The following is a 25,187-nucleotide window of genomic DNA, read 5'->3' as shown; positions in this document are numbered from 1 at the left end:
CAAGTAGACAACTTAGACACCTTCGATCTTGAATTCATGGAGTTCTGGGTGGCCAAGGGAATTGTCCAAAATCAAAAGAATTTTACTTGCAAGGTACCTCCTGACTTTAGGGACAAAGCACTGATAAAAACAAATGCAGAATAGGGCTTCTCATTGTCCAGGTCTTCTTGTAAAAGCAAAAGACTGGCAACTGGTGTTTATCTTTTCCCTTCAAGGCTCTTGGATTAGCAGCTTTATAGATGAGGGCGGTGTTGATCATAAACCCGACTACATTTGTACAAAACAGTGGAGTTAGCCTATCCCTTCCTGCCTTAATTCCTGGTGCTGGCTTCTATTTTTTACTAACAAATGTCTTTTGTGGCTTTTTTCCCCAGAGTAGACACTTTTGTCTGTATTAAAAACCTGTTCAGGCTGATACCCTTTCTATTTAATTATTGTTTAATGGTGTCTAGGAAACTAGTATGCTGTCTCTTGGTCTATAGCTATGACTTACTCATAGCAATCCTGTACCCACATAAAAGCTACATTTTTGATATGAAATACAAAGGTATTTCACAAAATGTGCAAGGTTTTGCACCTGCTGTTGTAGCTGCAGCTACAACTTCAGGAATTTCCTTTTCCTAGGATGGATTCATCTATCTTGAAATGATGGGCAATCAAAGTGGCAGTCCTCATTTTATGGTACATATCAAGCAATCCAACTTTTTCTTGTAATGTCATGACTTTTCTGTTTCTTGGAAGCACTTCCAGCATCACTAGTGACACTTCCTATGGGTGTTATTCAAGGTTTATGGTAGTACACTAAACACTATGACAAATACTCGAAAACTGCAAGAGGTAACTTTTTACTTCAGTATGCAATTTACTGGAAATAAACTGCTCACACAGGTTGATTAGCATCACAGGGCATTTTATGCAGAGACTCACAGCACTGGAGTTCACCTCAATACCAACGGGAGGGGGTTGCAAAATGATTACAGTAGCTTAGTATGTTCTACAATTAATTTTATGCCTCCTTATATTTGTTTACATTTCTGTCAACTCCTAGTGCTTATATGTGTAAGTTCTGATACATTTTAACTTTTAATAATAGATTTGTGTATATTTTTTGGTAGCTAATGATAAAATAGACTAGTATCTCCAGACTAGTTAGTGTCACACTTAACTTTTTCCGATTTTTTTCAGTATTTCTAGCCTACACTGTTCATCTGTTTTTTTTTTTTCAAATTGTCTCAAATATCCAAAAGAATTCCAATATAATTATTTTAAAAATATGAGTATAAGTGAAACTGTGCAGCTGAAATCCATGTTGTTCGAGGTTCAATTATAATTTAATTCTGCCAACAACCTGAATGAGCTTGATAATGAATTCTTTCCAGCTGTCAACTAAGAGCCCAGCCTGGCTGACACCTTGATTTCTACCTTCAGAGACCCTAAGTAGAACATCCAGTCCAGCTTGCTTGGCCTTCTGATCTACAGAACCATGATATAAGTCATGGTGTTATTTTAATTCTCTAAGTTTGTGGTGATGTGTTACATAGCAATAGAAAACTAATACATGGGGCAATTTATTTAACTTCCAGAGCTGCCAAAAAACAGAGATAATAATACAAATCATAAACACATTTTAGGAGGTACATCGCATACATATTGCATACATAATTTTGTATGTAATGTGCCTAGCACACTATTTAGCATACAGTAATAAATTATTATGCTGTTACTGTACCTTTAAATTCTTTATTTTATGAAACTTCAGAGTTTTTTTATTTCATTTTTTTATTTTTTTGAGACTAAGTCTTCTCTGTCACCCAGACTGGAGTGCAGTGGCGTGATCTTGGCTCACTGCAACCTCCACCTCCCGGGTTCAAGCAATTCTCCTGCTTCAGCCTCCTGAGTAGCTGGGATTACAGGCAGGCGCCAGCACACCTGGCTAATTTTTGTATTGACACATTTTATATTTCTGAAATTCTCTGCAAAATGTTAGGGTATTACTTCTACCTGGGTTTCCCTGTACCTTGAACAGACTTACAGGTTTGTTTAAATTAAAATTAAGTCTCATGTGAGATATCACACAAATAATCAAATGACCCCACAAAGCACACAGAAAGTTCAGTCTGGTTGATCTGTATTTGCATCCTATCCATGCTACACTTCAGTTGAGAATAAACCAAAAGTCAAATCCCCACTTCCCAAAATTTCCAACTAGATATCCTTAAAAATTATGGAATCCTAGTAAGCATACAAAAGCACAAGGGCTCTAGGCTGTGGTTCATTATTTCAATAAAGACCAACTGAAGAGTTACCTGAAATTCCTGCAAATTTAACACTTTAATATCAACTTTGGCTGAACTTTCTAAATATCAAGACTCAGACAAAACAGATCAAATGCTATGAATGATCAAATGCTGTGAATGTTCAATTTGCTTGCATTGTTTAGCTGGCCCAAATAATTCATAGTTATCAAAGTACAAATATGAGTTGAGTGAAAAGAGCAGATCATTAATTATGCTGGAATATTAGAAATGGTATAAAAAACTAGAGTGTTTGTTTTTAGAGGAAGTAAACCATATAATGAATTTAAAAAGAGAATGAAATCTATGCTACTGCTGTCAGAATGAATAAAGTAGTTTGTATGTGTGATATAAATGGAGAAAAATTAAGGAAAGGTGGCAAACTACAGAAGGTGAGTTGAAATATATTGTCAGATAGTATAAATACATTATTTCCCACGTGTTCCAAGAGGCAGATACAGTCAAATAACTTGTATCTAATAGCCGAGCCCTCTGAGAACAGTGGGGCAATGAGGTCATTATTGTTTCAGAGGGTGAAAGGAAGCTGAGAAAATTTTAAGAAGCAGAAAGATACAGGCAAAGTAGGTAGGATAGTGATGAGTAAGATACCAAAGGCATAATTGCGGTATTTGATTTGTGTGACCTTAATTCCCAGAGTAATTTGCTAGGGAACCACAAAATAAAAGTAACAAGAAAAATCATATCTTTGATTATATAAAGAATCATTTAATGAGAGACTATGTAGACACTTACAAGGCATAATGTTTGATCTGTTGTACACAATGAAAAGATAGATCATTGTATGCTTTTTCTATTTCAGTGCCAAACAACTATGAGTCCTGCTTCAAAAAAGAGATTTTCTATTGTATTTTTATCTGAATGAAAATGCACAAAGTGGGAAATTTTATTACGGTCTACCCCAAATTCATTCATTTAACAAATATCAATTGCCCACTACAATGTTCTAACTGCTGTGCTAAGAAGTGAAGGCATAAACATGTTCAAGGTCAGCATCATGCCTGTCCTCATTGAGCTAATAATCTAGTGGGAAGAAAGAAAAGTCCACAGCAGCTAGATTATAATGGGAGGCATTAGAGGAGGGTGCTATGCAAACATGCAAGAGAGGTGCCTGGCCAGAAGACTTTCTGGAGGAAGTGACATGGAAACTGGGACTTACAGGGTAGGGAGACGCTCATCAAAAGAATAGTAGGTTGTGTTTCAACCTGAGAGGGCAACATATCTGTAAGTTAAAAGATAAGAAATTGTCTTGTATTTTCAAGAAAATGAAAGGCATTCCTATAGCTAGAGTCTATGATCAACATACATCATTGGCTATAAACTGGTATATTTTTCTTTGTTATAACTGCTTTTATGTATTTAAAGTCTACAGTTCATCTGGAGACTGAATATTTTTCAAAGTAAGATTCTTGCAACTGTCAAAAGTTTGGAATACTTTTATTTCACCAAAATGGACAAGTTTGTGTTTTCTGCTTTAGCACACATACCCTCAAAATAGTGTGGGATATAAATTATAAATTCACTGAGACTTCAAAACAACAAAAATAAATCAATGCAGCAACATAATACTTTGTGGTGAGGCATTGGAAGAGTAAGGCTATCTACTTAGAAATGATATTGAAACTACTAGATTAAAATAAAAAGAAAACAAAGTCACACTTCACCCCAACTCCATGCTCTGTAACCACTGGTTATATACTTAGACAAGAGGAAACCTGACTTAAAATATTTATCTGCTTGTTATGGAGGAATAAAAGTGACAGATATTAAGCAGTAAAGTAAAAATGGACCTCTTATTGCTAAAAAAATTGACGATAGTGTAATAATAAAGTAACAAGAGTTAAGAACCTTCAAACTACTAGATTTTTTCACAGATAAATCCTTCACTCATAACCTATTGGTTAGAAGTTGCTGCAATATTTCTTTAATTACAAACAACAATGATGGAATGAACTATATAGAACTCAAACTGTGCCTTTTCGTACTATTATTTCCTTGCTAGCAATGATGATTGAAATACAAAAAACTAAGTACAACTGTTAGCCACTGTACACAGAAAAATAGATTACTTACATTTTACCAAATGGGAAATAAAAACCTGCCATGTGTATATGTAGTACATAGTTGCAAAGATGGCCACAACAGCCTCTTCCATCCCATGTGCCCTTCTGCAATGTGAATTTGCCACTTCTCCCATTGAAAGGTGGAGTCTATCTTCCCTCCCCTTAAATCTGGGCTAGCTATGATTTATGTTCTAGCTATGATTTATGTCCTATGTCTCTATAACTAGCTATGACCAACAGGATATGGCAAAAATAATGTGTGACTTCCAACTCTAGGTCCCAAGAGGCCTTGCCATTCTGTTTGTTACATCTTTGACTGTTTCTGCTGTCATGTAAGAAAATCCAGCTGGACTACCTAATGAAGAAACTGCATGATGAAAGCAGCTCACACAACAGCCATCACCAAGGCACCAGGCAGGTGAGTGAGGAGATCTCGAATGAGCCCAAACAAGACAGGGAGAAAATCACTCAGTCAACCAGTAAAATAATGAGAAATAATAAAGTGTTGTGATTTTAACACACTAAATTTTATATGGTTTATCACACCACACATAACTAATTTACTATAAAATTTTAAATCACGAGATTCAGAAAACATGAGTTAGTAATCTCTTATCAGAAATTCCTCAGTCAATAATATGTCATCTAACATTCTATAGCATTTTGTAGTACTTTTCACAATTTCATTTTCCCCCATAGATAATCCTCTGAGTTATGCATTATTATTATTATTATCTGGACTTATAGAGGAGGAAAAGAAAGCTAATGGTTTACCTAACTAATAAGAGTTCCCACAAAATATGAGCTTCTTCATTAGTCTATGAGCTTCTTCAGGTAAGGGTTATATTACTCATCTTTCTGTCTCTAGTATATACATTAAGATTAGCATATAGAAGGCTATTTCTATATGAAATGATGGGTGAATGGTTAGACGGATGGATGAATGGACAGATAAATGAGTCTGCTCCTTGTTCTTCCATTTTAAATATTTAAGACAACTGTGATATACACCCCATTGTGCAATGCATACATGAGGTCAGACCCTCCAAGGTCTTTCTTCTCCATACTAGTTGTTTTAGCTATTTTTCACTTGAATTAGTACTTAGATATGTTACATTCCTGGGTATGTCTTTCTACGTAAGCTCCAATTTGCCAATGTTTCTCTCAAACACTTCAGGTATAAAGGTACTGGAACTTGGACATAATGTTGAATCTAAAACTAACTTCTGTATTCTGCACTCTGCATTTAATATGTGAAAGTCATCCTCTATAGATTTCAAAAGTTTATCTGAAACACTGTATCATCTTAAATGAAAGAAGTAAAAAAATTTCTAGGTTGTACTAGTAAAAATATTGAATCTTTCTATAAATCTGTTGCAAAAAGCAAAACATGTTGGTTAAACTTACAATCAATAAAATTCCATTAGGAAAATAGACTTAAACTCTAGTGATCTACTTGAATTAAGGGAATAAATGAACTCATTAATTATGGCTAGTTTAAAAGACTTCTTCAATTTGTGCCATTCATTTGGTTAATTTGGACAGAAGTAAAGAACTCATGTTGTTTTTATTTAATTCTACCTATAATGCATTTATTTCAGTCAATTTTGAAAGGATATAACCCCCTTTAATCCCACAGTTAAAGCATAAATATTATAATTCCTTGATGTCAACACAGCTGGCTACAATTCTTATAGCCTGTCTTATTCTATCATGTATCATGATATTCTCATAAACCAAAGATTACTTTTAGCCTCTGTGACATCCAGTAAGCTAAATGTTATTTTGCATTAATTTCCACAGAATTATGAAATTAGAAAGTTTCTGAAATGATTTTCCTTAAATCCTAATCAATATTTGAAAAAATTTATTAATTTTATTGAATCTATTTTTATATCTAGTTGATGGAAGTCCTTAGTAACTTTACATGGCTCAAAAAAATAAGACATGATTTTATAAAATCTATTTCTGGGCAAAACACTTTCAATGTAAATACTTACATAATTTACAATAATAATCTATCTTAATTAGAATATTGTACCTCTATGCTTACTCATGAGTTTTCAAATTATCCACATGGTGAATATTAATCTAGATTTCTAGACCCAATATCTCAGTCAAGGCTCTGTCATGAACCAAGTTACATTGTAGCTTTCTGTTGTTGTCCTACATTTTTGCGTTTTAAATATATATTAAAAGAATAGTAAAAAAAATAAAAAAAATACAAAGAATAAGATGTGACAGAGATCACATCCGGTCCACAAAAACTAAAATATTTACCATCTGGCCTTTTACAGAAAAAGTTTGCCAATCCCTGTCCCCTGGGATACTTCCACTTGAATAGCCTATTATTGCCTCAAACTTAATAAATCTAAAATCAAAATTTTTCTACCCAGACAACATTCTCTTCTTTTAACTCTCTATTTCTGCTAAATTCAACATGATGCAGCCATTATCCTTGGCTCAGAAACACCCTGGGCAGCTCATCTAAGCATCTTTTCTGTAAGGAATCCAGAAGTTTCTGCCAAAACCGACAGGGAACATGGAAGATAGCTGAAGAGAGAGTCAGAGGCTTGCATGAAGAGGCAGTGGCCAAATGGCATAAAGGAAGCTGAACCCTCCACCTCAGAGACAGCTTAAAGGCCTGGCCCAGGGAGGTAGGCTGAGGCACAGGAGAGCTGCAGTGTCTCTCTCAAAAGGCCTTCCATCCTAAAGAAAATACCTCTCAACAAGGATGTGCATGTATTTCCCACCATATGTGGCACTAGGTATGATCTCTATCTCAAAATCAATCATTTCATACGTTTTAATAAAATTATACAGTGATTTAACCACAACTGTAAAATATGTGTTAATAAAAGGTAATTGTATATATACATTTTTAATGCACAAATTAAATTTCTGTAAAGTGAGCTTTACTAACTGTGACAGTAGTCAAAGTTTAATGTCCCATGAAAAGGTTAACAATGTCAGGTTGGTTTTCACAGAATATTAACATAACCTATTGTACCAGAAAATTAAAATAAGAGAAAGAATTAAATAAATAAGCTCACCAATGGTAGATGCTGACAGTGAGGTTCATGCTTATTTATCTACGCATATATATCTAATCCCTAGAGGGTTCTGACAAGCTTCTAAGTATTATATACATTAGGATACCAAGAAAAACATAAATACACCCCACATTACCTCACATTATAAGAGAACTAAAAAAACAAAAGATGCTTTAAGAATTAGTGTTTGATTCAACTCTACCCTTCCTTCCTATAACTGAAAAAAACAGAGCCCCAAAAAGCAGAAGACAAACTTATTTCTTAGTCTTGCTGACTAGACAAGACACTCACATTTTTATTTTATTTTTATTTATTTATTTATTTATTTATTTATTTATTTATTTTTATTTATTTATTTATTTATTTATTTATTTGAGACAGAGTCTTGCTCTGTCGCCCGGGCTGGAGTGCAGTGACCGGATCTCAGCTCACTGCAAGCTCCGCCTCCCGGGTTTACGCCATTCTCCTGCCTCAGCCTCCCGAGTAGCTGGGACTACAGGCGCCCGCCACCTCGCCCGGCTAGTTTTTTTTTTTTGTATGTTTAGTAGAGACGGAGTTTCACCGTGTTAGCCAGGATGGTCTCGATATCCTGACCTCGTGATCCGCCCGTCTCGGCCTCCCAAAGTGCTGGGATTACAGGCTTGAGCCACCGCGCCCGGCCACATTTTTATTGTTTTAAAGTAAGTGGCATACAGAGTGAAAAAAGAAGGTATGAATTAAACCATAGGTACTGGGTGGGAAAAACAGTTTTTCTCTACTCTCATGCCACAACAATCAACACGGAAAATTTCTGTGACCAAGTGTGTGGGGATTTCTCCCAACCAACAAGCAAGCAGTCAGTTCTGCAGTGGACACCCAACAATCTACCCGGAAATAGCCTCCTGACACTATCTACCTGGAGACAGCATCAGATCACACAGGTTGGAGGCTCAGTCCCTACAAGTCCCAGGTTATTTTTCCTGGGTTTCTAACCGACCAGTTATAAATGAGAGTTCCCATAGCCCGGTCCTTGGGTTTCATTAATTTGTTAGATTGGCTCACATAATTCAGAGAAACACATTTACAACTTTACTATAAAGGATATTTTTTAAAATACAAATAAACAGTCAGATGAAGAGATACATAGGGTGAGGTCTAAAGGGTCCTGAGCACAAGCGCTTCCATTCCTGTGGAAGTGGGATGTGCCACCCACCCGCACGTGGATGAGTTCTTCTTCACCTTTCTGCAAGCTTCCACAAGTTCAGCTATTCAGAGGCTCCCCACATTCTATCTTTCTGGGCCTCTTATGGAAAATTCATTGGATAGGAATGATTGAAGCATGGACAACCATGTAAAAATATGACTGGACAAAGAGTATGGCCTAATATGAATAGACTGAGTGGGGCAACCCAGCAAGGACTGTTGAGATTTTTCTTGGCCTCTCTGTGCAGCATTCCTTCTTCCTGGGTATGGTGCAGGAGGACCCCTTCAGAAATGGGGATCTTATGACTTACAATCAGACAACTTCTCTACGGCCAGCTCCAAGACACAAAGGGAGGGAAGATGAGAGTATATTTTTAATTTCTATAGCTTTCCTTGGGGAGAAAAAGGAGAAAGTTTTTAAAAAGTGGCAGGGGAGGCAGGAAGGCCAGGTGGGGTGGGTCATGCCTGTAATCCCAGCACTTTGGGAGGCTGAGATGAATAGATAGCTTGAGACCAGCATAGGTAACATGGTGAAACCAAATCTCTACAGAAGAACACAAAAAATTAGCCAGGCAACATGGTGTGCACCTGTAGCTCCAGCTACTCAGGAGGTTGAGATGTGAGGATCACCTGAGCCCCGGAGGTCAAGGTTGCAATGGGCCAAGATTGTGCCACTGCACTCCAGGCTGGCTGATAGAGTGAGACCCTGTCTTATAAAATTGAAAATTTTAAGTTAAAAGGAGGGGAGCAAACTCCTGACCTTGTGATCTGCCTGCCTCAGCTTCCCAAAGTGCTGGGATTACAGGCATGAGCCACCACGCCCGGGGATGTAGTGGTGGGTGCCTGTAGTCCCAGCTACTCGAGAGGCTGAGGCAGGAGAAAGGTGTGAACCCAGGAGGCGGAGTTTGCAGTGAGCCGAGATCGTGCCACTGCACTCTAGCCTGGGCGACAGAGCGAGACTCCGCCACAAAAAAAAAAAAAAAAAAAAAAAAGGAGGGAAGTGTCAGGAAAAGGTCAGAGAGAGATTCTGTTTTCTGAGTCCTGCTTCTGAGCCCTAAGCAGCCCCAACATTATGACAAAAGGCTGTCTTTCACCTTTATTACTCTAAAGCTGTTTAGAGCTGCTTCAGAAATCAAGAACAAAAGACTAAATACTTTAACAAAAGACATACCTATTGTTTTAGTCACCTAGGAAAAACAAGATCTATGGGAATTATGAGACAGAAACCATGGACAGAAACCAAAATATATACCTCATAATATCAACAACTCTTATATTCATCATTACTTGTCTCAGCGGTATGTAGGGGAAATTACCTAATCCACATTAGCAACAAAAGTATACAATAGTTAGGAATGAATATGGTAATGGCTGGAAATATATAAAGAAATCAATAAAACTAGATTGAAAGGCAGAAAGAACAATTAAGTAATTTGATAAGCATACTTTATTCCTAGATGGAAACTATATATTACAGAGATATCATTTTTCCAAATTATTTCGTAAGAAATAAATTCGGAAGTGAAATTAACATATAAGAATTGACATAAGAAGCGAACTTGACACTATGATCCTTAAGTTCATCCAAAAACATCTACTGGTGAAAATAATTTTTAAATAGAAAAGGAATAAAGAGGAACTAGACCTAGTAGATGTTAAAATTTATCACAAAATAAAAACAAGTTTGTTCTATCAATACTAACGTATTGACAGATGACTCAATGAAGCGCTGTCTGAATCTTGAAGCAGCAGGTAAGGGACAAGTTATTACTTAACAAGGGTTTTGTGAAGCATTCATCTAGGTCTTTAAGAGATTTATATTCTCATCTCACCTCCTATGACAAATAAATTCTAGTTTAAAAAAAGACATCTAGAAAAAAAGTAAATACGTAATTTCTAGATGAGCGCTAATATTTCTAGAACTTCTCAGTGACAGCAGAAGCCCATCTTAGCTACAGTGGCAAAGAGATCAACCGGTATCATTCAAGACTCACATACCTGCCCTACCTGATGTGCCAAGTCTCTGTGAGTACATCCTTGGGCAAGGATGAATCATTTGAGGCAATGTCTTGAGTTCCATTCATTCATTTTTCCATTGTTTATTAAGAAGAGGAAGTGTCATAGACACATTAAGGAGATTCTTAGGAGGATTTGGGGTATGTATTAATTGCCTCTTTCTGAAGACTTACATCATTAGATCCCAGCCTCCATGAGGACAGGAAGCCCAAACTATCCCAAAGGAATGAGCCTACATGAAGTGGTCTACATGAAGAACAACTGACACCTCCACTTGACACTTCTTATCAACCTGACATGCAAACAAATTATCCTTCAGGTACCTCAGGGAGCCAAACCCAACCAGTTGCCTGTTTTTGAAAATAAAGTTTATTGGAACCCATGTTCATTCATTTATATATTATGAATGGTGTCTACTATCGTGAAACAGCAGAAATATGTAGTAATGACAGGGACTGTACTTAAATCTTGCAAAGCCAAGAATACTTACTCTCTGGCTCTTTAGAGAAAAATGTCCTGCTTCCTGCCTCCCAGCCTTCAAGTCTTCCATTGAAGCCCCATGCATCTGGAGCAGAAACAACCATACCTGTTGTGCCCTGTCTACATTCCTGATCTGCAGAATTCATGAGCATAATAAATGGTGTCTTTATTACATGAAGTCTGAGAATAATTTGTTATGCAATCTGAGCACCTGGAACATAGGTAAATATAGTGCTTGGAAATTTTCAAACTTTTGTTTGTTAAAATCTTGGATGATCTAAACCCATTTCATTTCTTCCCTGTTCCTCCATCTCCCAACACACATACATTCAGATCTTTGTAGTCTTTAAATTCCACCTAAGATTAAGGAACATGCCCACCTATCTCCCCTTTAGTGTTTGCAACCTAATATACTTTCCTTCAAGAAAGCAAATAGTAGTTACAGATGTCCTAATTAACATTAAAAATAACAATGTTTTGTTCATGTGGGAGAACTTCAGTTTCACCTGATGTTTCCAGATCTCCCAAACCATGAAGTATCATTTCACAGTTAGTCTTTGTTTCTTAATCACTGTAAGAATCTCTAATGAACAAGCAACACCCTCCAGTCTCATAGCACTGGTAACTGTGGCTCATAGTTCATGCAAAGAGATGTCATTAAAGTACCCAGAATCATTTTCTGTATTTTCTCCTTTTGTCATTCATCAAAATGAAGGTTTCATGAAGAAGATTAAAGGCCATTAAGTAAAATATACCGTCATGATTCCTTTGAAATGTTTTATGCATTTTATTAAAACTAGGGCAGTTTGAAGTGAAAGGTCAGCCAGTGATAATCAATTTCCTTAAAATGGATATGATTCTCATTAAATATTTAGCATTCGGTTGTCATCTCAAAAATAAAATAATGTTTCTTAAAAAGTCAGCACAGGAAGATTGATAGATCTGACAAAATAAGAATTACTAATTTCTCTAAGTTAATGTATAATAAACAAAATGATGGGATAACCAGACTTTTAAAAGGTGAGATAAAAATATTAAAATGTACTTGTTCCTTAATATATTAAGGAATTATAAAGTTTGGTTAAAAAAAACTACGAAACAAAAATATCTCTAAAGAACTTAAACAGATAATTTTAATAAATAAAAATACAAATAGCACATGAATGCTTTAAATAACTCAACTTACACAGTAATTGAAAGAGGTGAAATTTTTCACCTTACATAAAGGAATTGCAAATTTGTATTTTTATTTTTTTTCTATAAAAGTAATATGTTCACATGGCTAAAAAACAAAACAATATGAGAAAGTATTTACGTAAGAATTAGGCTTCGATTCCTGTCTCATTCACCCTATTTGTTGTCCCCCGACTCTGGTCTCTGTAGGAAACCATTTCTATTAATTCTTATGCTTCCTTGAAAGTTTCTTTATAAAACGCAAGCAAATTTAGAAATATATATTTATATTCTCTCATTTCTTAAATAAAATCAAATGACAACTAGCGTCTTATGTGGAGTTGAACACTTTTTTTCTGAGTTGAAATGCTATTTGCAATTCTTTTTATGTAAACTGTTCATTTACGTTCTTTGCCAACAGCTCTACAGTTTATATTTCCCCAAATGCCCCAGTTTCTAAAAGCTCTTAATATATTAGGGGGGAAGCGCTTGGTGATTGGAGAAGTAAATATTTTTCTCAGTTTATCATTCTTGAATTTCCCCAGAGGGTGTTTTTGTTGTTGGTTCTTTTTGCGTGTGTGTGTGTGTGTGTGTGTGTGTGTGTGTGTGTGTGTGTGTGTGTGTTTTCTTCCAACCAAAGGATTTTTTTAATGAGTCAGATGTATCTCTGTTTTTCCTATTTTAGATGCTGGAATTGAGTAATGGTTAGAAACTTTCCTAGGTTATTTGGGGGTTTTCTAACTATTAAGTCACAAAAACATAAAGGTTTTACTTCCACCTGCTTAGGTCTTAGAGCTTAAGACTTAACTTGTCTCTTGCATCTGCTTTGTTGGCTAAAATCTCTGGTACAGCATTAGTAGCAGGGTTGAGAATTGTGCATCCTTATCTGATTTATACTTTTAACTGAATAAGCAGAAATGCCTCTAGTGTTTTTTTTTGTTTGTTTGTTTGTTTTGTTTTCATTACAATAATGGCTTTGAGACAAGATGGTGTGTTTGTGTGCATATGTGTTTGTGTTTGTTTGTGTGCATTCTTAGGGCTCAAAACATAATATTTCAAAATGAAGGCCTCAGAAGCAGCCTCAGAAGCAAGTTTCTCTCTGATCTTCTATTCTCGTGTCTCTCAGCCTCATTCTTCCCCAAGGAGAGCTATAGAAACTAGAAGCCCTCTTCCTCAAGGCAGGTCATAGGAGCCAGAACCCCTTTTCACCAAAACCAGGCATAAAACCTAAAAATATTACTCTAAACTTCCCTGACCTTTCCATGTAACAGTTGGCCAAAAAGAAATTAAGACTCTCATTCCAGAGGGGCCATATCCCATACCGGGGAGGAAGGAAAGCTGCATAGATAGGGCAAGAAGAATCCGAACAGGCTTTATTGAGATTTCCCCACCAGGTCTATTAACATTAGATCAGATCATGCCATTTTTGTCCAAGTACAGTTCTACATTAGCTGTTTATGCTTCAATCATGCCTAGCTAATGAAGTCTCCATAAACGTTCCAAAAAGACGAGTATGAAAATGGATAGTTTACCCTGAGTCTTTGGGTCTTCATTTTTGAAGGCTTCTGTGTCACATGAAACTATGATCAAATAAGTGTGTTATGCATTTCTCTTGTTAATTTGTCTTTTGTTAGAAGGGTGTAGGCTGTGACCTTTATAATGGGGAAGAAAGGGATCACCCCATTTCTGCCCCTACAGCATAAATAGTTTGTCAGTTCGCCATGTTCATAAAATGTTTTAACTCTTATTTTTTTTTTTTTTTTTTTTTTTTAGTAGAGACGGGGGTTTCACCGTGTTAGCCAGGATGGTCGCGATCTCCTGACCTCGTGATCCGCCCGTCTCGGCCTCCCAAAGTGCTGGGATTACAGGCTTGAGCCACCGCGCCCGGCCCTTAACTCTTATTTTATTGAGTTGTCTTTTTAAAAAATAACCACAATGGCTGTTGAATTTTGTCGAATAAATATTCAGCATCTATAGAAATTAACATATGATTTTTAGATCAATTAATATGATAAATTATTTTAATAGAGTTCATAATATTTCATTCCTAGAATGAACCCTGCCTGCTTGGTCATGATATTACTTTTTTAATGAGTTACTTTTTTAATGATTACCATTTTAATGAGTTGCTGGATTTTTTTTTCTGCCAATAATACGAAGAGTTTTGCACTGATATTCATAAATAAAATTGGGAAATCGTTTTCTTGTGAAATTTTTATCAAGCTTAGAGATCAGTGGCATTCTCACTTCATGGAAACAATTTGGAGTTTGTATTCTTCTCTAAGAGTTTAAATCAAACTGCAATTATCTCTTCTTAAAACAAATCATTAAATAGAATGTAATATGCAAAGGATGCATGTTGTAATAGCTAAGTAATAACAACAAAAGAAGGAAAAGCTACATAAAAGCTGAGTCAAACAGAAAAAAAATAGGTTGATGAATACAAACACAAATTACATTAAATAAAAATGAACTAAATACTCTTTAAAAGACTAAGATTGTCAGGCTGAATTCAAAACAACAACATAAAACACAGCTACCTGCTGTTTACAAGAGATGCACGTGTATAACATGGAGAAAAAAACGGGCTGAAAGCAAGTGGATGAGAAAATATATATCATGCAATATTAAATGAAATAAGCTACATTAATAACAAAGCAGACTTTAAGACAGGTAGCCTTATTACAAAGATGATGGTGTGCATTTCTTAACTATGAAAAGGTCAAACTACCAGGAAGGTCTCACGTTCCAAAATCTATAGTCTTCTAAAATCACAGCTTTAAATCTTATAGGCACATTCACCGTCATTGTGGGTAATTTAAAAACATCTCTTTCAAAAGCTGATAGAATACACAGTAAAAGAAAAAGTCAACAAGGACAGAGTAGATGTGGACAAAACAATAAATTTGACCTACCTGTTCTCTAAGGTGCATTGCACTCAATGGCAAAACTTACTTTTGTTAGGTCCTCTTGGAACATTTGCCAAAATTAACCATATGTTGGGCCTAAAGCAAGTCATGACAAAACTAAAAGGACTAAAAGTGCTCAATGTTTTATTCTCTAAAAGAAACCTGGCTGTGAAATCTAAAACTGAAAAAGACAACTAGGGAATCTTCAATTGCTTGAAAATTAAGCAATACATTTTTAAATAATCCACGGAACAGAAAAAGAAATCCCAATAGAAATCAGAAAAACAATAAAGGTATGACGGGTATGATATCATCATTAGACACAGAAAAAAGTATTTTATTGAGGGGTATATTCCAGGAAAGCAGAAAGAAGTGAAAATAACTAGAAAAGATAATAACCACGACAACAATAGCAAAACAGAAATGAAGGATGGAGGGAGCCAATATAAGGGTATGCAACAGAGCTCGTCATTTCTAAGTGCACAGCGGTACAGAAACTGTACTTTAAGAGGTCACACCCAGGCAGAGAAAAGGGGAAGAATGTGTTGCTGACTTCTGTATCCCATTGGTCAAAGATGAGCCACATAGGCTATTAACTTGTCCACATCTCCGTACAAGGAGAACAGTCCCAGGCACTAAGGGCACAATGCAGGCAGGAATCCAACTCTGCCTGTCAGGATGCACCTTGTGAAGTCCATTGGATCTTACGAGAAAGGCACATGCACCAGCTCTGAGCTCCTCCAGCTTCCTCACTAGAAGCTGCCGCCAAGGGATACAACCCCTTCCTTCCAATGCATTTCTCTCCTTTTTAAAAGATGTGCTTTCTGAGATCTGCCTCTTATGGGGACAAAAACATCTTTCTCCAATTCTCCCAGGGATGACTCCCTATTTAAGTTTAGCTCCCACTCAAAACAGGACTCTTTCCTTCTTACCTGCTGGCAGTCAGCAACATCTGCTATCACTGTGGCCCCTCCACACTCTCATTCCTCCTGGCAGTGCTTCCTGCACAAATTCTGCTAATTTCAGTTGCTTTTGCCTATCTACAGTAACATGTTCTGGATTTTATGGTTACTCACTGTCTCTGGGTTTTGCTAGACCTAGTTTGTGGGATTCCCTTCAATCCCATTCTCATAATTTTCTCTATGGTTTCCAAGATGAGAATTACATTTGGCATAAACTGCTGCCCCTATTCTTCATAGAACCAGAAAGAATTGTGAAACATCAGCACTGGTGAGGATGCAGTATCACCAAGACTCATATAGAGATGATGAAGGTGTAGGGATGACAAAAGTGTCAATCTGTACATCATTTTTGGGATAAGAGCTGAGCACCATTAAAATATTTATTATTTTAGACATCTTAGTTCCCTTCCTAGGAAATGTACCTAATGAAATTATCAGAAATATGTACAAAATTTATTCAAAAACATATTCACTGAAGTATTATTTATAATAATCAAAAATTAGAGAGGAATGATGGGTTGGAGCCTGTTTTGAATTAGAGTATTATATATACATTAAAACAATGTTTACTTATGTAATGTCACAGAGAAATGTCACAATTTCCTGTTAAACAAGGAAAACCACAATGCAATTTTTCAATCTTTTTTATAGCAATCACGTAAACAAAATAACCTTGTTAACAGTCATGCGTTTAGCTGCCTTCTAGTAAGTACGGCAACTGGTGATATTTTTTCCACTTTAAACTTTTTTGTAGTTTTCAGTCTTCTATAATGAGCACATATTACCCTGATAATCAAAGAGATAAGAAGAAATAAAATTAAAAACTTTAACTAAATTGAGTTAAAAGCGGTGACTCAAGGCCACCCCAGCTTGTCAGCTGCATCCCTAGCTAAAATAAAAGAGGAGGGGCCTTGAGTGAAAACACGCACTGGTGAAGTTTTTAGTAACTTAGTTGATACCCAAATTCTGCTTTATAAATGTGTTTATTTTCAGAATGTAAAAATTATAGCAAAGAAATCATGATAAAGACTACAAGTGAGATTCGGTTGGCAGAAATGTTTCAAAGTTTCTTTAGCCTTGAGCCCATTACACACCCCAGTTGACTATCCAAAATAAAAGCTACCTTCAAGGGATTAACTGATACAAATAGTGCTTTTCTGGGTTCTTGTTACAGTAAGAGCAGAGTTCACCAAGGAACAAATTACACTTACTTGCCTGTTTTACTATGCAAATTGAAAGAGATACTTGAGGTCTTTAATTCCATCTAACCTAAATCCTGACATGAATAACTATTATTGGCCACCAAAAAATAACCAATCAAAGTGCCCCTGTTTTTAAGTATCCTGACAAAGGAAGCTGAACCTAAAAATCTAGGAATCAAAGAGAATTCATAAAAAGAAAAGCAGAAGGCACACGACACTCTTCTTATGACTTTGAAACACTTATTTACTACTCACATACTAGGGGAGATCTCTGTTTAAATCTCTTGCATATTTCAAGCGTAATTTTGTTTAAGCAAAATTCCCCTGTCATAGCTTATTTGCCACAGAACTGATCAGAATAATTTTTTTAAAAAAAGAATGTTTATTCATTCCATCAATATCTCAGTGACAAGACACTTTACAACTACCTTGTTATTACTAAAAATGTCTTAAATCACTCAATACCCAAAATTTCCCCCTGCTTCTTTTTTAACCCCTCAGTGGTAGCAATACCTAATTTGTGTGGATCCGTAAGACACCGGCCAGGCACAGTGACTCACGCCTGTAATCCCAGCACTTTGAGAGGCCGAGGTGGGCAAATCACGAGGTCAGGAGTTCGAGACCAACCTAACCAACATGGTGAAACTCCGTCTCTACTGAAAACGCAAAAATTATCTGGGCATGGTGGCATGTGTCTGTAATTACAGCTACTCAGGAGGCTGAGGCAGGAGAATCACTTGAACCTCAGGGGCGGAGGTTGCAGTGAGTCAAGATCATGACATTGCATGCAAGCCTGGGCAAACAAGCAAGACTCCGTCTCAAACAAACAAACAAAAAAACCCACCAGTAAATTTGTTCTTGAGTTTGGGGAATTCTTTTTTTTTTTTTTTTTTTGAGACGGAGTCTCGCTCTGTCGCCCAGGCTGGAGTGCAGTGACCCGATCTCGGCTCACTGCAAGCTCCGCCTCCCGGGTTCACGCCATTCTCCTGCCTCAGCCTCCTGAGTAGCTGGGACTACAGGCGCCCGCCACCGCGCCCGGCTAATTTTTTGTGTTTTTAGTAGAGACGGGGTTTCACCATGGTCTCGATCTCCTGACCTTGTGATCCGCCCGTCTCAGCCTCCCAAAGTGCTGGGATTACAGGCGTGAGCCACCGCGCCCGGCCGAGTTTGGGGAATTCTTAATGAAAATTCCAAGAAACAGTAATTTCTAGGAAGTTCATGAAGTTAAGGGGTAAGTTTCAGTTTCTAAATAATTACTGTCAAAGAACATTATTTCCGTGTTTCTTCTTTGAATTTATAGTTATTTCATTTTCTCATACTAAAAATGATGGAAAAATAAACTACCTTTTTCCTCTTAGAGTTCTTATAAATGTTTCAATTTCCTTAAACTTTTACTTATTTTACTGTTTATCTTGATCTATTATACATGCTACAGAATTCTATCTGAGGATGTTAATTAGAAATTATAACTGGAAGTGAAAATAAAATGTATAGATTCACTTTACCAGTAAGAAGCCAGATGCTTAGATTATTTCTGTGGCTTTAATGCCACACATACCGCATAACGAAGTTTCAGGCAATGATAGACTGCATGTACAATGAAGTGGTCCCATAAGATTATAATGGAGCTGAAAAATTCCTAGCATCTGGTGACAAAGATGTCTGTATTAGTCCATTCTCACATTGTTATAAAAAACTACCTGAGACTGGGTAATTTATAAACAAAAGCAATGTTTAATTGACTCCAGTTCTGCAGGCTATACAGGAAGCATGACTGGGGAGGTCTCAGGAAACAAAATCATGGCAGAAGGTGAAGGGGAAGCAGGCATGTCTTACATGGTCAGAGCAGGAAGAAGTGCGAGCAGGGGGAGGTGCTACACACTTTTAGACAACCAAATCTCATGAGAACTCACTATCATGAGAACAGCAAGGAGGAAGTTTCTCCCCATGATCCAATGACCTCCCACCAGCCCCCTCCTCCAGCAATGGAGACACAAATCCAAACCACATCAACATCATAACGTCATAACAAGTGCATTGCTCAATTTATGGTGATGCTAGTGGAAACACACTTACTGTGCTGCCCGTCAAATAAAAGTATAACATAAAATTATATATATACATAACACTTGATTATAACTATGTTGCTGGTTTATGTATTCATTATACTATACTTTTTTAATCATTATGTGTGGTGTACTCCTTTTACTTATATTTTCTTAAAAGTTAACTTTTACACTGTTGGTGGGACTGTAAACTAGTTCAACTATTGTGGAAGACAGTGTAGCGATTCCTCAAGGATCTAGAACTAGAAATACCATTTGACCCAGCCATCCCATTATTGGGTATATACCCAAAGGATTATAAGTCATGCTGCTATAAAGATACATGCACACATATGTTTATTGTGGCACTATTCACAATAGCAAAGACTTAGAACCAACCCGAATGTCCACCAGTGATAGACTGAATTAAGAAAATGTGGCACATATACACCACGGAATACTATGCAGCCATAAAAAAGAATGAGTTCATGTCCTTTGTAGGGATATGGATGAAGCTGGAAACCATCATTCTCATAAAACTATCACAAGGACAATAAAAACAAACACCACATGTTTTCACTCATAGGTGGGAATTGAACAATGAGAACACTTGGACACAGGGAAGGGGAACATCACACACCGGGGCCTGGCATGGGGTCGGGGGAGGGAGGAGGCATAGCATTAGGAAGTATACCTAATGTAAATGATGAGTTAATGGCTGCAGCACAACGACATGGCACATGTATATGTATGTAATAAACCTGCACGCTGTGCACATGTACCCTAGAACTTAAAGTATAATGAAAAAAATTATACAAAACAAAGTTGTTTCTTCACAGAATTGGAAAAAACTGCTTTAAAGTTCATATGGAACCAAAAAAGAGCCCGCCTTGCCAAGACAATCCTAAGTCAAAAGGACAAAGCTGGAGGCGTCACGCTACCTGACTTCAAACTATACTACAAGGCTACAGTCACCAAAACAGCATGGTACTGGTACCAAAACAGAGCTATAGACCAATGGAACAGAACAGAGTCCTCAGAAATAATACCACACATCTACAGCCATCTGATCTTTGACAAACCTGAGAGAAACAAGAAATGGGGAAAGGATTCCCTATTTAATAAATGGTGCTGGGAAAATTGGCTAGCCATAAGTAGAAAGCTGAAACTGGATCCTTTCCTTACTCCTTATACGAAGATTAATTCAAGATGGATTAGAGACTTAAATGTTAGACCTAATACCATAAAAACCCTAGAAGAAAATCTAGGTAGTACCATTCAGGACATAGGCATGGGCAAGGACTTCATGTCTAAAACACCAAAAGCAACGGCAGCAAAAGCCAAAATTGACAAATGGGATCTAATTAAACTAAAGAGCTTCTGCACAGCAGAAGAAACTACCATCAGAGTGAACAGGAACCTACAGAATGGGAGAAAATTTTTGCAACCTACTCATCTGACAAAGGGCTAATATCCAGAATCTACAAAGAACTCAAACAAATCTACAAGAAAAAAACAAACAACCCCATCAAAAAGTGGGCAAAGGATATGAACAGACATTTCTCAAAAGAAGACATTCATACAGCCAACAGACACATGAAAAAATGCTCATCATCACTCGCCATCAGAGAAATGCAAATCAAAACCGCAATGAGATACCATCTCACACCAGTTAGAATGGCAATCATTAAAAAGTCAGGAAACAACAGGTGTTGGAGAGGATGTGGAGAAATAGGAACACTTTTACACTGTTGGTGGGATTGTAAACTAGTTCAACCATTATGGAAAACAGTATGGCGATTCCTCAAGGATCTAGAACTAGATGTACCATATGACCCAGCCATCCCACTACTGGGTATATACCCAAAGGATTATAAATTATTCTACTACAAAGACACATGCACACGTATGTTTATTGCGGCACTATTCACAATAGCAAAGACTTGGAATCAACCCAAATGTCCATCTGTGACAGACTGGATTAAGAAAATGTGGCACATATACACCATGGAATACTATGCAGCCATAAAAAAGGATGAGTTTGCGTCCTTTGTAGGGACATGGATGCAGCTGGAAACCATCATTCTTAGCAAACTATCACAAGAAGAGAAAACCAAACACCGCATGTTCTCACTCATAGGTGGGAACTGAACAATGAGATCACTTGGACTCGGGAAGGGGAACATCACACACTGGGGCCTATCATGGGGAGGGGGGAGGAGGGAGGGATTGCATTGGGGAGTTATACATGATATAAATGACGAATTGATGGGTGCTGACGAGTTGATGGGTGCAGCACACCAACATGGCATACGTATACATATGTAACAAACCTGCACGTTATGCACATGTACCCTAGAACTTAAAGTATAAAAAAAAAAAAAAATCTCATTAAAAAGCCTGTCATCCTACAACATACTCTGGACACTCTGAATTTTTTATCTTATATTTCTTAAAATTCTGGGTTCCTTAACCTATTGTAGGTTTACTCAGCTTTTGTACTCTTGATCTTTTGGGTCAGATAATTCTTCCATATAGGGGGCTGTCTTGTGCATGATAAACTATTAACAGCAGCCCAGACCTCTGCCCTCTAGATGCCAGTAGCATCTGCTTTCCCCCAAAGTTATGACAAACAAAAATTTCCTCCAGAAATTATCAAATGTTCTTTGGCTAGGCAACCCCTCCCAGGCTAGCTAAGAACCACTAGTTTTAGTTATATGGATTATAAAGCATTTATCTTCTTGTCTAGATCAATAGATACGTGTTTTTTTTTTGTACCTGTGTTCTTCTTCAATCTGTATTTTATTTTTAATATAAAAATAGCATTGCAATTTTAAAATGAAAAAAAAAAAAAAACACAAAGTTAACTGTAAAACAGCCTCAGGAAGTTCCTTCCAGAGATATTCCAGGAAGAGGGCATTGACATTATAGGAGATAACATCTCCATGTGTGTTACTGACCCTGGAGACCTTCCAGTGAGATAAGATGTGGAGGAGAAAGACAGTGATGTTGATGATACTGACTCTGTGTAGACCTAGGCTAATGTGTGGGTTTGTGTCTTAGTTTTTAACAAAAAAATGTAAAAAGTAAAAATTAAAAAATTTTAAAAACAGGAAAAAGCTTACAGAATAAGGATATAAAGAAAAACATTTTTGTGCAGCTGTATAATATGTTTGTGTTTTAAGCTGTGTTATTACAAAAGTCAAAAAGTTAAAGAAAATGTTTGTTTCTTAACTTTAAAAAGTTATAATCTAAAGTGAATTTATTAAAAGAAGAAAAATAGAAAAATATTTTAATAAATTTTGCATGACCTAAGTGTGCAGTGTTTATAAAGTCTACAGTAGTGTCAAGTAATGTCCTAGGCCTTCACATTCACCCACCACTCACTCATTGAATCAACCAGAGCAACTTCCAGTATTGTAAACTTTATTTATCCTAAGTGTCCTATGCAGGTATTTTTTTTTTATCTTTTATACCGTATTTTTACTGTATCTTTTCTATGTTTAGATACACAAATACCATTGTGTTACAATTGCCTACAGTATTCAGTATAGTAACATGCTGTACAGGTTTGTAGCTTAGAGCCAATTGGCTATGCCATATAGACTGGACATGTATAGGCTATACCATCTCGGTTTGTGTCAGTACAGCCAAGGATGTTCCCACAACAGAACTGCACAACAATACATTTCTTAGAACATATCTCCATCATCAAGTTATACCTTACTATATTTTGTTAGTTATTGAGATTGAACTTGACCTTACATTTCTCTAAAATACTCCTCAAAAGTCTCAATTAGTCTTTTAAAAAATCTAATCTACATTACCTTCTAATATCCTTACATTAGTAAACTAATTCAAAAATTAGATGGTTTGATTACATTTATTATTTAATTTTAAGCACCCAAGTTCTTTCAAAATTAATCCAGTAATATACAGAAAGTGATATGCACAATTCTGTCATTTTATGTGCCTAGAATTGACAAACTATGACCCAGAGGCCAACCATCATCTGCTGCCTGTTTTTGTAAATAGTTCCGGTGGGACACAGCCATGCCCATACACGATGATGGCTGCTTTCAAGCAATAGAGCAGAGTTGACTCGTTGTGACAGTGATCATTTGACTCAAAAGCATATAATATTTGCTAAGTGGCTCTTTTCGGAAAAAAAATTATGTGCAATATTCTGTGCCCTCAAATATATGCTTTAAGCATGCAATAACAAACGGTATATTTTTTAAACCAAGATGCTCATTTTAAAAGTTCTAGGTGTATATAACTTCACCTGTTTTGCCACATCCTTATTTTTAGTTACGCTATTACATAAAAGTATCTATATTGCATGATACAATTTTTAAAACTTTACTTACTCGATTTTATATGGGCTGGTTATCTGCTAACATTGATTTCTGTGCTCTGTATGATGTCACCATCGTGGAACATGATGGAACACTGCTCCAAAGAGCCACATGGCCATATATTGGAATGGATTCTGTAAGAGTCAAAGGTAGGGATAAAAGGATTAATAATTATGTATTGAGTAATCCTCCCTTCCTCAGATTTATGGTTACCTACATACCTGATCATGCTATAAAAAAACAGGAAGACTCATATGGAGAAAACTACATAAGTCAAGACTGAACTTCTTAGGGAAATCTTTTCTACAATCCTCAGAGCTCCCCATAATTTAACTTATGTCCTTGCTGACTAGAACTACATCATTTTGTAGAAAAAAATATCATATATCATTTTGGAGAAAAAAATCATATATCATTTTTTAAACCTATAATGCTTCATATAGCTCTTTAGCAAAATGTTTTTCTCTTTATCACAAGATATCACAAAGCACATGTGATGTCAAATGTATTTGTTTGATATCAAGTTACTGACCAAGTCTAAAGAAGGTGTTGAAAATGAGTTGTAAACGTATATTCTAAAAGTAAAGTGGCAAAGTCTCCACTCAAATACGAAGTAGTAAACCACAACATCACAATATAGTATAATATTTTAAGGTATATGTGATTTGAGGGGGGTATAAGCATGTCAACAGACTATATGATTGGAAAACCTAAAAATAGTATAACTTCTGTTTTTATAAGGGTAATCCAACTTATGCCATTTTAAAAAGTAAAGTAGTATAACTTTTATTTTATAAAATAAATTAAGAAACATCTTAACCAAATTTCGGTATGATCCAAGAATCCTTACGAAGCTTTGTGTTGAAGAGAAAGAGTAAGGTTTTTTGGAAAAACTTACATTCAATTTAAAAGTTGATCCTACACCCATACAGCCACCAATCTTAAAATTGCTTCTTCTTTTTTTTTCCTTTCTGTTTGCTTCTCTGCGTCATATTTGTATAATACCCACTGCTTTAAATTTGATTTCACTTCCCATTTCCTTATCCAAAAAGAACATTTTCTTTTTCTTGGATATATTTTCCATCCTCTTTATGAACCTGCATCAACCCTACCAGGCACACTTAACAGAGGCCCATTCCCTGAGCCCTTTTCCCTCTCCTGCCAGGAAACAAGCTTCCATCAATAACAACCACAACTGATGAATCCTGAAGGAGCATGAGAATGAAATTCGCAAGTACCGTAAAAGACATAGGATGGGCATTTAGACCCATCTGATTCCCAAACGGATGGTCCTTGAGAAATTGCTATCGCTGTTTATCTACACCTGTTTGCTTCCTGAGCTTCTAAAAGGAGAATAAATAAGAGCTTCTAAGAATGTGCTTTAAAGTTAGTTACGCTCCTCTCTCTTTTACACCTCATGCCAGTATATTCC

General features: G+C 36.4%; 1 protein-coding gene across 10 annotated transcripts in view; it reads right to left on the bottom strand.

Moving 5' to 3' along the window:
• Positions 1–25,187, bottom strand: part of IL15 (interleukin 15) — a 102,462-nt gene that overhangs the window by 56,662 nt on the left and 20,613 nt on the right. For 9 of the 10 annotated variants that reach the window (XM_030924766.1, XM_010375387.2, XM_010375386.2 and 6 more), the window contains one exon: positions 23,768–23,889. Coding sequence is in view for 1 of the 10 variants with exons in the window: in XM_030924771.1 (XP_030780631.1) it covers positions 23,774–23,889 (116 nt within the window). In the remaining 9 variants the exon portion in view is untranslated. Of the gene's footprint in view, positions 1–16,826; positions 16,937–23,767; positions 23,890–25,187 lie in introns of those variants that run through there. The other variant, XM_030924771.1, reaches the window with a different exon arrangement.

This window comes from Rhinopithecus roxellana, chromosome 2, assembly GCF_007565055.1.
Source record: "Rhinopithecus roxellana isolate Shanxi Qingling chromosome 2, ASM756505v1, whole genome shotgun sequence".
NCBI lineage: Eukaryota > Metazoa > Chordata > Mammalia > Primates > Cercopithecidae > Rhinopithecus > Rhinopithecus roxellana.
The sequence above is the reverse complement of the archived record's forward strand: the minus strand, read 5'-3'. Positions and strand labels throughout refer to the sequence as shown.